Genomic DNA, 17,923 nt, shown 5'->3' with positions numbered 1-17,923 from the left:
GGAGGGAGGGGCAAGAGAGAGAGGTGGGGGAGGGGCAAGTGAGAGGTGGGGGAGGGGCAAGAGAGACAGGAGGGGGAGGGGCAAGAGAGAGAGGAGGAGGAGGGGGAGAGAGGGAGGGGAGAGGTGGTGAGAGAGAGGGGGAGCGGGAGCAGAGAGAGAGAGAGAGAGAGGAAGGGGGGTTGGGTTAGAGAGAGAGAGGGAAGGGGGGTGGGGGAGAGAGAGAGAGGGGAGGGGGGGTGGGGGAGAGAGAGAGAGGGTGGGGGTGGGGGAGAGAGAGAGGGAAGGGGGGTTGGGGGAGAGAGAGCGGGGGTGGGGGAGAGAGAGAGAGAGAGAGAGAGGGATGGGGTGGAGGGTGAGAGAGAGGGAGGGGGTGGGAGGTGAGAGAGAGGGAGGGGGTTGGGGGGAGAGAGAGGAGGAGGGGGTTGGGGGGAGAGAGGAGAGGGAGGGGGTGGGGGGGGGAGAGAGAGGAGAGGGAGGGGGTGGGGGGGAGAGGGGGAGGGAGAGGAGGGGAGGGGGAAGAGAGAGAGGAGGGGAGGGGGAAGAGAGAGAGGGGAAGAGAGAGAGGAGGGGAGGGGGAAGAGAGAGAGGAGGGGAGGGGGAAGAGAGAGGGGGAGGGGGAAGAGAGAGAGGAGAGAGGGAGGGGGTGGGGGGGAAAAGTGGGAGGAGAAAGAGAGAGAGAGAGGGGCAAGAGAGAGAGGTGGGGGAGGGGAAGAGAGAGAGGAGGGGAGGGGGGAGAGAGGCAGGGGGAAGAGAGAGAGGGTGGGGGAGGGGGAGAGAGGGAGAGGAAGGGGGTGGGGAGAGAGAGGAAGGGGGTGGGGAGAGAGGGAGGTGGGGAGAGAGAGGGAGGGAGGTGGGTGGGGGAGAGAGAGGGAGGGAGGCGGGTGGGGGAGAGAGAGAGAGGGAGGGAGGGGGGTGGGGGAGAGAGAGGGAGGGAGGGGGGTGGGGGAGAGAGAGGGAGGGAGGGGGGTGGGGGAGAGAGAGGGAGGGAGGGGGGTGGGGAAGAGAGAGGGAGGGAGGGGGGTGGGGGAGAGAGAGGGAGGGAGGGGGGTGGGGGAGAGAGAGGGGGGTGGGGGAGAGAGAGGGAGGGAGGGAGGTGGCGGAGAGAGAGGGAGGGGGTTGGGGGAGAGGGAGGGAGGAATGGAGGGGGGTGGGGGAGAGAGAGAGAGGGAGGGGGGTGGGGGAGAGGGAGGGAGGAAGGGAGGGGGGTGGGGGGGAGAGAGGGAGAGAGGGGGTGTGGGGGAGAGAGAGGGGAGGTGGGGGGAGAGAGAGGGAGGGAGGGGGGAGAGAGAGGGAGGGAGGGGGAAGGGGGAGAGATAGAGAGGGAGGGGGTGGGGGAGGGAGAGGGAGGGAGGGGGTGGGGGAGGGAGAGGGTGGGGGAGGGAGAGGGAGGGAGGGGGGTGGGGGAGGTAGGGGGTGGGAGAGGGAGAGGGAGAGGGAGGGAGGGGGTGGGGGAGAGAGAGGGAGGGAGGGGGAGAGGGAGGGAGGGGGTTGGTGAAGAGAGAGGGAGGGAGGGGGGTGGGGGAGAGGGAGGGGGGTGGGGGAGAGGGAGGGAGGAAGGGGGGTGGGGGAGAGAGAGGGAGGGTGGGGGAGAGAGAGGGAGGGGGTGGGAGAGATGGAGGGGTGTGAGGGAGGGAGGAGGTGGGAGAGATGGAGGGGGGTGAGGGAGGGAGGGAGGGGGTTGGAGGGATGGAGGGTGGGAGAGAGAGATGGAGGGGGGTGAGAGAGGGGGGTGGGGGAGAGAGGGAGGGAGGGGAGTGGGAGTGCGAGAACGAGGGGGGGCGAACGGTGGAGGGAGGCAGAGGGAGAAAGAGTGGAGGGGCCTTTCGGGTGGAGTTAGATGCGGCGACCAGGAGGGAAGAGGCCAATTGATCTAGGCTAGGCGTGGGATCGGCAATGGCACTTCGGGCTGGGATGGGGAGCTGGACCGACAAAGCACTCGGGGGTAGGGGGGAGCTGGACCGGCACCGGCAAAGGGGTCCGGGCTGGGGGAGGGCAGCGGGAGCGGCAAAGCACTCTGGGTTAGGGGGTGGAGCTGGGCTGGCAAAGTGCTTGGAGGGTGGGGAACGGAACCGGCAACGGACTCGGGGCGGGCTAGGGAAGCAGACCGGCAATGCACTCGGGGCTAGGGTCGGGCGGGGGTGCAGAACCGGCAGCGGCAAGGGGTTCCGGGCGGGGGAAGCAGACCGGGAGGCCCTTTGTCCTGAGGTAGGGGCGGGGATCGGCACCGTCATCGAGAGGGGGGAGGAAGGCTTTTATAATTGGAGGTAAGTTGCTGCAATATATTTTTAATGTGTTTTTATGTTGATGCAATGTATTTTAACGTGTTGCGAGCTGGCTGTATGTTTCTCTTTCCAGCCTCGGCTCGCGTTGTGTCCCTGGTACCGTGGCAACCCGATCTTTTTGGCACAGATCAAGGCTCCACCCCCAAAACTGAAGGACAGGTTAGGCTGCGCCAAAATGAAGAACTCCAACGGGGAATCTTAGAACATTTTTTTGGGCGTACTTGGGACCCCCAAAAAACGGGCGTAACTCTTCAATTATGCCAAAGAAAAGCTTTGGGGAAAATTGAGCCCTTGGAATCACATTTGAATCATCCTGATCTGTGTGGCTCAGCAGAATGAGGCATCAAAAACACTTCTATCTACACTTTCCCCAGCACCGCTCCCCCCCCCCCTCCCCCTCCCAGCAATTTATTCCCCTTATCTACAGTCCTCGTTGTGTTAAAACCTCTGAAAATTTGCTTGAACACATATGTGCCAGCACACATATACATGTGGTTTTAGTGTATATATTTTCTTTTAAGATTAGAGGTACAGTAGTTGATTTGGAAACTGCTGGGAATTGAAATTCAAGAGGAGAGTTTTCTCACCAGCTTGTAGTCCAGAATCTTCTAATTTTATTCTGTAACACACAGGTTGATGAAGCAACTGTAGGGGAATCAGGCTGGTTCTATGGTACTCTTCGAGGAAAATCCGGTTGGTTTCCAGTAAACTACGTGGAGAAGATGACAGAGAGTGAAGCTCCTTTATCCCCCAAAAAGGCTTTATTGCCTCCCACAAAACCTGCTTCAGCTACCTCAACGTCCCCTGGGTTTGTTGTTGTTCATATTGTTAAGATACTCATGTTCACTTCAGTTTTAGTATTCAAAATCTAATAAGGTTATTACAATTTGTGTCATTATAGTTCATTTGCTGTGTTGGTACTATCTTCCTGTGTGAAGTATTCTTTTCAGAAAGATTCAGATTGAACTTTGCAACCTAGTTTAGTCTAAAGATCAGTGCTGCATAATTAATTTGTCTTTTGCTTTGGGGTCCATTTTGGCTGCTTTACCCCAGATTATCAATTAAATTAATCTAGTGGGTGTGTCCTAACTCCCCATACCTTCAGCAATATCTATTCCTGTTTTTGGTAATGTACCCCAGGAAACAAATAGTAAACCCTGTTTGTTCATTTCTTTTAACTACTGAAGTTATCTTGTACTTCATAAGATCTTAGTCCAGGCTGAGAGAGTGGCAGAAAATCACTTCAAACCTTGTTTTAAGTGTGAAATATCAAGCAAGTTTATTTTACAAAAGGTAACAAGCAAATAATTAACAATCACATAGTATATATTTACAGTTAACAATCTTCTGCTTAAGTCCTTGAATAGATAAAATAATAAGATTGCAATTCTAAGAATTAATTTTGTAAATAGCTTTTGAATGCACACGGTGTATCTCTTTTCCATAAGGAATATAAAACTGACTCGTACTAACTGGTTGCTTCTTTGAGATTTCAAACTATTACTTTTTTTTATTCTGGAGAGGTGATACTGCATCTTCCTAAATATCTGCTGTCTCAAACCCAGAAAGGAACTGTCAGTCAAATACATACTGAATCAGTGGTGTTAATTTTAACCCCCAAAAATGGATGAGCGTCAGGTGGGAAGTTAAAATGCTAAAATTCTGAACAGGAGCCAACCCACCTCGGATGCCCCTCACTTCGGTTTTAATGGAGGAGGATCAAGGGTCCGCTCTAAGGAGATGGGTTGGTAATTGAAACAGGATTTCTATTTTTAATCCATGTTGGCCAGGTTTCCCAGGGCTTGGGAAAAGGAGGCGCAAGTAGGGCCGGATCCATCAGGTAAGTGCCTTTATGGCACCGCTTGTGGACCGGGAAAAGCAGGCGTGTTTCCTCCAGGCCCAACATGCTAACTTTGTAAACCCCGCTCCGCCTCTCCCCCGATCTCCGCTCTCCTCGACGTCCCCCCATCTCTGCCCCCAATCTCCGATCTTTCCCGAACCCCTGCGATCTTCCACTTCCCAGCAATAACCCCCGACCACCCCAAAACCCCTCACCCCACGATCTCGATCGCCAACAACTACTAAACCTAATTGCTCCTGGGCTGTGGCCTTTGGTCAAGCATTCCTCGCCCAACAGGCAGCCAAACTACTGGAAGGAGAATCTGTGTTTTTTTTTAAAAACACACACACTACAGAGTAAAAACTCCACATTAAGGGTCCCGACCATAACTCCTCTCCCCACTCCGAAACCCTGCCCTCGTGAATCAAGCCTGTAATGGACAAAACTTGCCACTTTGTATTGGGCTACTTTTGGTACAAAATTCTGTCATTTGCTTGTTCTTTAGCTCCATGGGATAGAATTTCCTTGCAGGTTTCCCGATCTTTTGTTGTAACTTAGGCGCAAAATCGGTGGAAAGCTGGAGAAATTTTGTAAACACTCATTTCTCCAGGGTTTCTGCCAAAGTTACGGAACTTATGTATTTTGTCCAGGCCTAATAGGACAGCCACTGACAAAAATACTTAAACTAATAAATATCTGAAAAAAATTATCAGAGCATTTGATAAAAACAAATGGTCTGAAATCTTTTCTTGCTCAAAAGTATTATTTTTTCTTCTCTTCAATAGCAAAAAGGTAGAAGATTTGAATAATGAAACTATAAGAGCGAGCATAAACTCTTGCTTAATGCCAGTACTGCGCTTTAACTGATATTTCTCATTTTATTCATCATCAAAGATATATATTTTCTTGATGTGAACTTGTTTTTGCAAATAGTCGGGGTTGTTCTCCTTAGAGCAGAGAAGACTGAGAGAAGATTTGATAGAGGTGTTCAAAATCACGAGGGGTCTGGACAGAGTAAATAGAGAGAAACTGTTCCCATTGCAGAAGGGTCAAAAACCAGAGGACACAGATTTAAGGTGATTGGCAAAAGAACTAAAGGCGACATAGGAAAAAACATTTTTGCACAGCAAGTGGTTAGGATCTGTAATGCACTGAAAGGATGGTGGAGGCAGACTCAATCACTGCTTTGAAAAGGGAGTTGGATAAGCACCTGAAAGAAAACGATTTGCAGGACTACAGGAAAAGGGTGGGAGATTGGGGATTGGGGATTGGGACTAGCTGACGCGCTCTTGCAGAGAGCCGGCACGGTCCGAATGGTTGTCTTCCATACTGTGTAACCATAGTATTCTAAATACTAACTGACTGGATAACTGTAATTTTTCCATCTTCCTATAAAACTGTGTTTACCATTTTTCCATTTAAAAAAAAAAAAGTATTTATAATATTGAAATAACACATAACATTGTATGAAGTATTGAAGTGTGCCTTTAACTACCTTGGTGCACAGTGGGTTATGGGAAGGCAAGTGTTTATTGCGGATTCCTGAACTGGACTAATAGTTATGTATCATGATTATTCTTATGCAAGATATATTTCCATATCAAGTGAATTATTGTTAAATGCTCCACATTCTCTCAAGAATGTTGATCTGAAGCAATGAAAAATCTGCTATCTCTTTCCAATAGACCATATGCTCAAAGTAAAGTTGGTGATGAAGGGAATTTTCAGCCAAGTCGAACCTTCTCAGGGATAAGTGGCAGTCCCATTTGGCAGAAATCTGCTTTTACTCCAACTCTTCCCCCTGGTTCTGGGTCCCCTGTTTATGATCAGGTATGTCTGTCCAATATCTTATTATTATTCTGTGCAAGAGAATTATCTGTTTACAGTGATGTTTGTGTGCACTTAAATTCTGCATAGGCTTCCTTTTTACATATATCCATAATCCAGTTACATTGGATCTTATGGTACTCTTATGACACATTCTAAATGTAACAAGATGGTACAACCCCACAGTGTTGCACAGATAATGGTAACTCCTTTCAACAATAACAACATTTAAATAGCACCTTAAAGGTGGGAAAACTCCCAAGGCGCTTCACAGGAACATAATGGGCCAAAAATTGACACAGCCAAAGAAGGAGATAATAAGATGGATGACTAAAAGCTTGGTTAAAGAGATAGGTTTTAAGGAGGTCCTTAAAGGAGAAGAGAGAGGCAGAGAGGTTTGGGGAGGGAATTCCAGAGCTTGGGGCCGATGCGGCTGAAGGCATGTCCGCCAGTAGTGAGGCAAAGGGGAATACACAAGAGGCCAGAGTTGGAGGGGCACAGAGTTCTTGGGGAATTGTAGGGCTGGAGGTTACACAAGTCGGGAGGGATGAGGCTCTCTTGTGTACTTTGCTCCTCCTAACCTCCTACCCCAACGTATCACTCTGCCTCCCCACTCTCCCGCTGCTGTCCCAGGCTTGAATGCCACTTAAATTAACCTACAGCTACCTTCTGTGCCTCTCTTTGCATTCTCTGATGAGCCCATCTGTTGGTGCCATCCTACGAGCAGCAACTCCAGGTGCCCCATCTTCCTCTCTCACCAACCTTCCTGCTCAATGTGCATGCTGGGGGCCATTCGAAGGGCCTACTCCTGCACCTATTTTCTAATCTCACCCACTTCATATCCTGTTCACCACTGCGTCCACTATTGCCCCCTGGGACTACTGGTGATCCACAATCACCACCTGTCTTTGCATTCCATTTGTTTTTTTTTAAGGTGCACCGTTCTGTTATACTTATTGTATTATTGTTCCTAGGTTATTAATTTTGTGTTATTGCTAAAATTCCACACACAAAAGTTGTCAAAAAAAATTCAATTTTTTTAGGTCGAAAATGTAAAAGCTTTTAAAGCACTGGCACTTTGTTCGTGGACGGCAAAGAAAGAGAATCATTTGAACTTCTCAAAAGATGACATCATTGACGTCCTGGAGCAACAAGATAACTGGTGGTTCGGAGAAGTTCGTGGTGCAAAGGGCTGGTTTCCCAGGTCGTATGTCAAGGTTATCACTGAACATGCACAGCCATCAGTGGAGTAAGTTTTTACTTGTCTAGTACTGACAGGCCAGTTAAATCAGGCAGTTGATGTGAACTACATATGAAATGTAATAATAGATGTGTACATGTTTTAATGTACTCAAAATTGTACGCCTATGTGCACATTCTGACAACGATTTCCACAACCTGTATAAATTTCTATGTCTACATTTATAATGAAAACTGTCAATGTAAAACTTGTCAGGCTGTAATTATACAGGACCCAAGGAGGGCACAGCTGTTGCATGAAGAGTTTAAATAGTTTCCATTATACATGTACACTTAGAAGGAAATACAAAAATAATGAGAGAATGTGTGACTTGGAAATGGGTCTGAATTATGTCAGCGTGCCCTGGTCCAATTATTCCCTATGCTCTAACCCTGCTTCACCTGAATTCACACTTGGTCTTGATTCCCCTTATGCAACACCACAGGTGATCAACTAATGTATAATTATTTCTGAACAGTCATTTTGGAGTTATTTTGCAATATATGCCCTTTGCCAGTAAAGTTATTTGTTAAAAATATGTTCAGTTTTGTTTCATGCCAAATACCAAATTACACTGCTGAACTATGTCAATAACTTTGTCAACAGACCAGAACCTATTTATGCTTCAGTGAACAAGAACTCCAGCCCAGTCTCCCAGCCAGTAGAAGGTAAAGCTCCTGTAATAGCTCTTTTGTATGGCTCCATGATTAATTTAACAGAACATTCTGTACACCAGTATGAATGAAGTGTAACTACCAGAGAAATCAATTTTTCAAAAATGCAGACTTACTTTAAGATAACGTTAATTTTGCCAACAGTTACCTCCAAATAAGTTTATTTTTTCACACTGTTCGTGTCACTGGCAGTGCATCCTTTCATGTTTGCCCTCTCCACTGCAGAGATGGGAATAGGTCAGTAAGGCTCAGTACCATCAGGTGAAGTTTTGCTGATTTTGACACAAGATGTACTCCCAATGTTTTAGTAACTAAGACAGTTTAGTCTTATGACAGGCTCTATCAAGAATAGTGAGACTTTGGTTGGAACACAGGGTACCTCACATGAGTTCCCAATCTCAGCTGGAGTGTGACATGATATACAGTTCCTCAGAAAAAGAAAGTCTGGAGGAATTGTTTGTAATATTACATAGATATGGCCATTTGCAGAGCAACATTGGCAGCCTCACTGTACCAGTGATATTTTAACTGTATTTATTATTTAACTCTATTCCCTGACCACCATTTCCATCCCTCTCCCTGGCAATTGTCTGAAGCTGAGCCAGACCGTTGCAGCCTTGGTATTGTATTTGACCCCGAGATGAGCTCCCAACCACATATCCACTCCATCACCAAGACTCCTACTTCCACCTCAGTAACATCGCCCGACTCCGACCCTACCTCAGCTCATCTGCTGCTGAAGCCTCAGCCATGCCTATATTACCTCCAGACTTGACTATTCCAATTCTCTACTGGCCAGCCTCCCATCTTCCACATAAACTTGCGCTCATCCAAAACTCAACTGCCTGTATCTTAACTCGCATCATAGAAACATAGAAATTAGGTGCAGGAGCAGGCCATTCGGCCCTTCAAGCCTGCACTGCCATTCAATAAGAACATGGCTGATCAATCAACCTCAGTACCCCTTTCCTCCTTTCTCTCCATACCCCTTAATCCCTTTGGCCATAAGGGCCATATCGAACTCCCTTTTGAATATATCTTAACGGACTGGCCTCAACAACTTTCTGCGGTAGAGAATTCACAGGTTAACCACTCTGAGTGAAGAAGTTTCTCCTCATCTCGGTCCTAAATGGCTTACCCCTTATTCTTAGACTGTGACCCCAGGTTCTGGAACTTCCCAGCAACGGGAACATCCTGCCTCTAACCTGTCCAATCCCATCAGAATTTTATATGTTTCTATGAGATCCCCTCTCATTCTTCTAAACTCCAGTGGATACAAGCCCAGTTGATCCTCATATGTCAATCCTGCCCTCCTGGGAATTAATCTGGTGAACCTTCGCTGTACTCCCTCAATAGCAAGAATGTCCTTCCTCAGATTAGGAGACCAAAACTGAACACAATATTCCAGGTGTGGCCTCACCAAGGCTCTGTACAACTGCAGTAAGACCTCCCTGCTCCTATACTCAAATCCTCTAGCTATGAAGGCCAACATGCCATTTGCCTTCTTTACCACCTGCTGTACCTGCATGCCAAACTTCACTGACTGATGTATCATGACACCCAGGTCTCGTTGCATCTCCCCTTTTCCTAATCTGTCACCATTCAGATAATATTCTGTCTTCCTGTTTTTGCCACCAAAGTGGATAACCTCACATTTATCCACATTATACTGTATCTGCCATGCATTTGCCCACTCACCTAACCTATCCAAGTCACCCTGCAGCCTTTTAGCATCCTCCTCACAGCTCACACCGCCAGCCAGCTTAGTGTCATCTGCAAACTTGGAGATATTACATTCAATTCCTTCATCTAAATTATTGATGTATATTGTAAATAGCTGGGGTCCCAGCACTGAACCCACTGGTCACTGCCTGCCATTCTGAAAAGGACCTGTTTATTCTGACTCTCTGCTTCCTGTCTGCCAACCAGTTCTCTATCCACGTCAATACATTACCCCCAATACCATGTGCTTCAATTTTGAACACCAATCTCTTGTGTGGGACCTTGTCAAAAGCCTTTTGAAAGTCCAAATACACCACATCCACTGGTTCTCCCTTGTCCACTCTACCAGTTACATCCTCAAAAAATTCTAGAAGATTTGTGAAGCATGATTTCCCTTTCATAAATCCATGCTGACGTGAACCGATCCTATCACTGCTTTCCAAATGCGCTGCTATTTCATCTTTAATAATTGATTCCAATATTTTCCCCACCACCGATGTCAGGCTAACTGGTCTATAATTCCATGTTTTCTCTCTCCTTCCTTTTTTAAACAGTGGTGTTACATTAGCTACCCTCCAGTCCATAGGAACTGATCCAGAGTCAATAGAATGTTGGAAAATGATCACCAATGCATCCACTATTTCTAGGGCCACTTCCTTAAGTACTCTGGGATACAGCCTATCAGGCCCTGGGGATTTATTGGCCTTCAATCCCATCAATTTCCCCAACACAATTTCCTGACTAATAAGGATTTCCTTCAATTCCTCCTTTTTGCTAGACCCTCGAACCCCTAGTATTTCCGGAAGGTTATTTGTGTCTTCCTTAGTGAAGATAGATCCAAAGTATTTGTTCAATTGGTCTGCCATTTCTTTGGTCCCCATTATAAATTCACCTAATTCTGACTGCAAAGGACCTACGTTGGTCTTTACTAATCTTTTTCTCCTCACATATTTATAGAAGCTTTTGCAGTCAGTTTTTATGTTCCCTGCAAGCTTCCTCTCATACTTTATTTCCCCCCTCCTAATTAGACCCTTTGTCCTCCTCTGCTGAATTCTAAATTTCTCCCAGTCCTCAGGTTTGCTGGTTTTTCTGGCCAATTTATATGCCTCTTCCTTGGATTTAGCACTATCCCTAATTTCCCTTGTTAGCCACGGTTGAACTACCTTCTCCTTTATAGACAGGGATGTACAATTGTTGAAGTTCATCCATGTAACCTATAAATGTCTGCCATTGTCTATCCACTGCCAACCCTTTAAGTATCATTTGCCAGTCTATCCTAGCCAATTCACGTCTCATACCATCGAAGTTACCTTTCCTTTAAGTTCAGGACCTTTGTCTCTGAATTAACACTGTCACTATCCATCTTAATGAAGAATTCTACCATATTATGGTCAGTCTTCCCCAGGGGGCCTCGCACAACAAGGTTGCTAATTAGTCCTCTCTCATTACACAACACCCAGTCTAGGATGGCCAGCTCCCTAGTTGGTTCCTCAACATATTGGTCTAGAAAGCCATCCCTAATACACTCCAGGAAATCCTCCTCCACCGCATTGCTACCAGCTTGGTTAGCCCAATATATATGTAGATTAAAGTCGCCCATGATAACTGCTGTACCTTTATTGCACGCATCCCTAATTTCTTGTTTGATGACACCCCCAACCTCACTAGTACTGTTTGGTGGTCTGTACACAACTCCCACTAGTGTTTTCTGCCCTTTGGTATTCCGCAGCTCCACCCATACAGATTCCACATCATCCAAGCTAATGTCCTTTCTTACTATTGCGTTAATTTCCTCTTTAACCAGCAACGCTATCCCACCTCCTTTTCCTTTCTGTCTATCCTTCCTGAATGTTGAATACCCCTGGATGTTGAGTTCCCAGCCTTGGTCATCCTGGAGCCTTGTCTTCGTAATCCCAATTATATCATAATCGTTAATAGCTGCCTGCGCCATTAACTCATCCACCTTATTACGAATACTCCTCGCATTGAGGCACAGAGCCGACAGGCTTGTCTTTTTAACACTCTTTGTCCCTTTTAGAGTTTTACTGTAATGTGGCCCTTTTTGATTTTTGCCTTGGGTTTCTCTGCCCTCCACTTTTACTATTCTCCTTTCCATCTTTTGCTTCTGTCCCCATTTTATTTCCCTCTGACTCCCTGCATAGGTTCCCATCCCCCTGCCATATTAGTTTAACCCCTCCCCAACAGCACTAGCAAACACTCCCCCTAGGACATTGGTTCCGGCCCTGTCCAGGTGCAGACTATCCGGTTTGTACTGGTTCCACCTCCCCCAGAACCGGTTCCAATATCCCAGGAATTTGAATCCTTCCCTCTTGCACCACTCCTCAAGCCATGTATTCATCTTAGCTATCCTGCTATTTCTACTCTGACTAGCACATGGCACTGGTAACAATCCTGAGATTACTACCTTTGAGGTCCTACTTTTTAATTTAATTCCTAACTCCCTAAATTCAGCTGTTAGGACCTCATACCTCTTTTTACCTATATCGTTGGTACCTATATACACCACGACAGTTGGCTGTTCACCCTCCCCTTCCAGAATGCCCTGCAGCTGCTCCAAGACATCCTTGACCCTTGCACCAGGGAGGCAACATACCATCCTGCAGTCTCGGTTGCGACCGCAGAAACGCCTATCTATTCCCCTTAGAATAGAATCCTCTACCACTATAGCTCTCCCACTCTTTTTCCTGCCCTCCTGTGTAGCAGAGCCACCCATGGTGCCATGAACTTGGCTACTGCTGCCTTCCCCTGGTGAGCCATCTCCCCTAACAATATGCAAAGCGGTATGTATATCTGTTTTTGGAGGGAAATGACTGAGGGGACTCCTGCACTGCCTTCCTACTCCTGCTCTGCCTGATGGTCACCCATCCCCTATCTGCCTTTGTAACCTTTACCTGCGGTGTGACCAACTCACTGAACGTGCTATCCACGACATCCTCAGCATCACGCATGCTCCAGAGTGAATTCATCCGCAGCTCCAGTGCCGTCATGCGGTCTAACAGGAGCTGCAGCTGGATATACTTCCTGCACACATCGTCGTCAGGGACACTGGAAGCGTCCGTGATTTCCCACATGGCACAGGAGGAGCATGACACGGGTCTGGGCTCTCCTGCCATGACTTAACCCTTAAAATAACCTAATTTGGCAACAATGCCAAAGGTTTCTTACTGACAAGATAAGGAAAAAAGAAAAACTACTCACCAATCAACCAGCCAATCGCTTACCCTCTTGGCTGTGACGTCACACTTCGTTTTCTTTTCCTCCCAGGTCGGGGAGTCAGCACTGGTGGGGAAAACAAGACAAAGCAACACCTCCCGCTCCCATTTGTCCGAACTCTCCCACTTACCAAACTCTTACCTTTGCACTCTGAGCTGCTGCTGCACTCCGTGCAGGTCTGCACAAAGCCCTCTGTCAAGTCCTGTTCACCCATCATCCCATTGCTTGACTCCTGGTCTGACAGCGCCTCAATTTTAAAATCCTCATCCTTGTTTTTGAATCCCCCAATGGCCTCGCCTCTCACTAGCTCTGCAACATCCTCCAGCTGAACAAACTTTCGAGATATCTGTGATCCTCCAATTCTGGCCTCTTGTGCATCCCCAATTTTAATTGCTCCATCATTGGCGGCCGTGCTTTCAACTGCTTTGGCCCAAAGCTCTGGAACTCCCTCCCTAAACCTCTCCACCTCGCTCTTCTCCTTTAAAACGCTCCTTAAAACCTACCTCTTTGACCAAGCTTCTGTTATCTGTCCTGATATCTCCTGTGTTCGATGTCAATATTTTTATTGATAATGCTCTTGATAAACATCTTAGGATGTTTTGCTATGTTAAAGACACTATATAAATGCTAGTTGTTGTTAACTAACTACCTGTGTTGAAGTTGGTTTGGCTTAAATAACATGATTATATCCTATTTGTTTCCACTGCAGTCTGTTTACAAATAGCACATTTATTGGGCTCAAATTTGGCCAGGAGTTGCTCCGTTATTTTTGGAGTAACTTGGTTTTTCTGGAGTAACTGAAAAATCCCCATTTTGCGCATTCAATTTGCACCAGTGTAAGTGAATTAGTTAAGATTTTTTTAGTTTGGTATTTTTTCTCAAAAGGGGGCGTTACCAGCCACCGACACCAGTTCTGCCCATTTAGGCAACTTTGGCCAGCTAATAATTACTCCAAATCTACTTAAGCCAGCGTATGTGGCCACTTCAGAAAACCCTTGCGGAGAGTTAAGAAATCAGCGCAGGTAGGTATGTCGGAGGCCATTCGACCTGGGATAGGGCGGGAGGCCAGCAGAACTGAGAGTGCTCCTGCCTGGATGATTTCTGTCAGTTCTGCTGGCCTCCCGTCCCTATCCCAGGTCGAGTGAGTTTCAAAAGACTAAAATTTAATTTGGTCACTAATAAAGAAACTTAATGACTAAAGAATGTGAAGAGGATCAAACAGCTATACAGGACATCATATGACAAACTTCGCAAAGTTAATTTACTATAGAATGGAAGCTTAAACTACAAAAATAAAAGAAGTAAAAGATAGTTGAATTAAATTGCCCGAATCTCTCAACTAATTTAAACAACTATTTGTTTGCAATGATTATACTGGATCGATCGCACCAGTGGCCACTCGGCCAGGCTCGGGGCGGGCAGGCAAGAGAACTGATCGTGCTCCTGCCTGGATGATTTCTATCAATTCTCCTGCCTGCCCACCACAATCCCTGGCCGAGAGGCCTCTCAGTGCAATTTCAAAATTATTAAAGCTTCAAATCAACTACCCGTACTCACAACAACATTTGGCCAGCATCAGGTCCCACACGGAGCGGCTGCAGCAAGACACGGAGAGGCTGGGGGTGGGGAGCTACTGCGCATGTGCGGACACTCCACTGCGCATGTGCAGACGTCCCGGCATTGTTTTCGGCGCAAGACGCTGGCTCCACCCCAACTCGACTGGCCACGCTGCGCGACCAGAGGGAGGAGGCCGGACAGCGGCCAAAGTGAGAAGGAATTTTTTCGGCGTACTTCTGAATGGAGAAAAGCGGCGCATCTCCAGTAAGTGCGCCGAAAAAAGGGGTGGGCCAAAATTGAGCCCAAAGTGTTTAAAGAAATTAAAATGCCATGTGTTATAACAACAACTTGTACTTATATAGCGCCTTTAACGTGGCAAAACTTCCCAAGGTGCTTCACAGGAGTATAATGAGATAAAAATTGACCAAAAGCTTGGTCAGAGGTTTGTTTTAAGGAGTGTCTTGAAGGAGGAGAGAGGTTTAGGCAGGGAGTTCCAGAGCTGCTGGCCTTGGCAACAGAAGACATGGCACCAATGGTTGAGTGATTTATAATCAGGGATGCTCAAGAGGGCAGAATTAGAGGAACACAGACATCTTGCGGGTTGGGTTGTGGGGGCGGGGGGGAGGTGCGGTGGGTGGCGGCGTCGGCTGGAGGAGATTACAGAGATAGGGAGGGGCGAGGCCATGGAGGGATTTGAAAATAACAATGAAAATTTTGAAATCGAGGTGTTGCTTAACCGGAAACCAATGTAAATCAGCGAGCACAGGGGTGAAGGGTGAGCGGGACTTGGTGCGAGTTAGGACACGGGCAGCCAAGTGTTGGCTCACCTCAAGTTTGCCTTGGGTAGAATGTGGGAGGCCAGCCAGGAGTGTGTTGGAATAGTCAAGTCTAGATATAACAAAGACATGGATGAGGGCTTCAGCAGCGGATGAGCTGAGGCAAGGGCAGAGACGGGCGATGTTACGGAGGTGGAAATAGGTGGTCTTAGTTATGCTGCGGATATGTGGTCGAAAGCTCATTTCAGGGTCAAATATGACACCAAGGTTGCGAACAGTCTAGTTCAGCCTCGGACAGAAATTGGGGAGAAGGATGGAATCAATGGCTAGGGAACGAAGTTTGAGGCGGGGACCGAAAACAATGGCTTCGGTCTTCCCAATATTCACTTGGAGAAATTTCTGCTCATCCAGAACTGGATGTCGGACAAGCAGTCTGACAATTTAGAGACCGTGGAGGGAAGTGTTAGTGAGGTAGAGCTGGGTGTCATCAGCGTACATGTGGAAACTGACGCTGTGTTTTCGGATGATGTCGCCAAGGGGCAACATGTCGATGAGAAATGGGAGGGAGCCAAGGATAGATGCTTGGGGGACACCAGAGGTAACGACGTGCGGCGGGAAGAGAAGCTGTTGCAGGTGATTCTCTGGCTACGATGAGATAGATAAGAATGGAACCAGGCAAGTGCAGTCCCAACCAGCTTGTACGGTGGTGGAGAGGAGTTGGAGAAGGATAGAGTGGTCAACCGTGTCAAAGGCTCCAGACAATTCAAGAAGGATGAGGAGAGATAGTTTGCCTTTGTCACAGTCAGAAAGAATGTCATTTGTGACTTTGATGAGAGTCATTTCGGTACTGTGGCAGATGCAGAAACCGGATTAGAGGGATTCAAACATGGAATTGCGGGAAAGATGGGCACAGATTTGGGAGGCGACAACACATTCAAGGACTTTGGAGCGGAAAGGGAGGTTGGAGATTAGGCTGTTGTTTGCAAGGACGGAGGGGTCGAGAGTTGTTTTTTTATGGAGTGGGGTGATGACGGCAGATTTGAGGGAAAGGGGGACACCAGAAGGATAGAATAAAAGGAAAAGGAGGTGGGGTAACATTGCTGGTTAAAGAGGAGATTAATGCAATAGTTAGGAAAGACATTAACTTGGATGATGTGGAATCTATATGGGTAGAGCTGCAGAACACCAAAGGGCAAAAAACGTTAGTGGGAGTTGTGTACAGACCTCCAAACAGTAGTAGTGATGTTGGGGAGGGCATCAAACAGGAAATTAGGGGTGCATGCAATAAAGGTGCAGCAGTTATCATGGATTACTTTAATATGCACATAGATTAGGCTAGCCAAACTGGAAGCAATACGGTGGAGGAGGATTTCCTGGAGTGCATAAGGGATGGTTTTCTAGACCAATATGTCGAGGAACCAACTAGGGGGGAGGGCATCTTAGACTGGGTGTTGTGTAATGAGAGAGGATTAATTAGCAATCTCATTGTGCGAGGCCCCTTGGGGAAGAGTGACCATAATATGGTGGAATTCTGCATTAGGATGGAGAATGAAACAGTTAATTCAGAGACCATGGTCCAGAACTTAAAGAAGGGTAACTTTGAAGGTATGAGGCGTGAATTGGCTAGGATAGATTGGCGAATGATACTTAAGGGGTTGACAGTGGATGGGCAATGGCAGACATTTAGAGACTGCATGGATGAATTACAACAATTGTACATTCCTGTCTGGCGTAAAAATAAAAAAGGAAAGGTGGCTCAACCGTGGCTATCCAGGGAAATCAGGGATAGTATTAAAGCCAAGGAAGTGGCATACAAATTGGCCAGAAATAGCAGCGAACCCGGGGACTGGGAGAAATTTAGAACTCAGCAGAGGAGGACAAAGGGTTTGATTAGGGCAGGGAAAATGGAGTACGAGAAGAAGCTTGCAGGGAACATTAAGGCGGATTGCAAAAGTTTCTATAGGTATGTAAAGAGAAAAAGGTTAGTAAAGACAAACATAAGTCCCCTGCAGTCGGAATCAGGGGAAGTCATAACGAGGAACAAAGAAATGGCAGACCAATTGAACAAGTACTTTGGTTCGGTATTCACTAAGGAGGACACAAACAACCTTCCAGATATAAAAGGGGTCAGAGGGTCTAGTAAGGAGGAGGAACTGAGGGAAATCTTTATTAGTCGGGAAATTGTGTTGGGGAAATTGATGGGATTGAAGGCCGATAAATCCCCAGGGCCTGATGGACTGCATCCCAGAGTACTTAAGGAGGTGGCCTTGGAAATAGCGGATGCATTGACAGTCATTTTCCAACATTCCATTGACTCTGGATCAGTTCCTATCGAGTGGTGGGTAGCCAATGTAACCCCACTTTTTAAAAAAGGAGGGAGAGAGAAAACAGGGAATTGTAGACCGGTCAGCCTGACCTCAGTAGTGGGTAAAATGATGGAATCAATTATTAAGGATGTCATAGCAGCGCATTTGGAAAATGGTGACATGATAGGTCCAAGTCAGCATGGATTTGTGAAAGGGAAATCATGCTTGACAAATCTTCTGGAATTTTTTGAGGATGTTTCCAGTAAAGTGGACAAAGGAGAACCAGTTGATGTGGTATATTTGGACTTTCAGAAGGCTTTCGACAAGGTCCCACACAAGAGATTAATGTGCAAAGTTAAAGCACATGGGATTGGGGGTAGTGTGCTGACGTGGATTGAGAACTGGTTGTCAGACAGGAAACAAAGAGTAGGAGTAAATGGGTATTTTTCAGAATGGCAGGCAGTG

General features: G+C 47.0%; 1 protein-coding gene across 7 annotated transcripts in view; it reads left to right on the top strand.

Annotated features, from left to right (window-relative positions):
- LOC139267231 (intersectin-2-like) overlaps positions 1-17,923 on the top strand; it is a 297,091-nt gene that overhangs the window by 207,703 nt on the left and 71,465 nt on the right. For all 7 annotated transcript variants that reach the window (XM_070885216.1, XM_070885218.1, XM_070885214.1 and 4 more), the window contains 4 exons: positions 2,915-3,090; positions 5,808-5,952; positions 6,993-7,198; positions 7,796-7,857. In XM_070885216.1, the coding sequence (XP_070741317.1) occupies positions 2,915-3,090; positions 5,808-5,952; positions 6,993-7,198; positions 7,796-7,857 (589 nt within the window). The remainder of the gene's footprint in view (positions 1-2,914; positions 3,091-5,807; positions 5,953-6,992; positions 7,199-7,795; positions 7,858-17,923) is intronic.

The sequence above is a fragment of the Pristiophorus japonicus genome, chromosome 7 (assembly GCF_044704955.1).
Source record: "Pristiophorus japonicus isolate sPriJap1 chromosome 7, sPriJap1.hap1, whole genome shotgun sequence".
Taxonomy (NCBI): domain Eukaryota; kingdom Metazoa; phylum Chordata; class Chondrichthyes; family Pristiophoridae; genus Pristiophorus; species Pristiophorus japonicus.
This window is presented reverse-complemented; position numbering and strand designations above follow the sequence as displayed.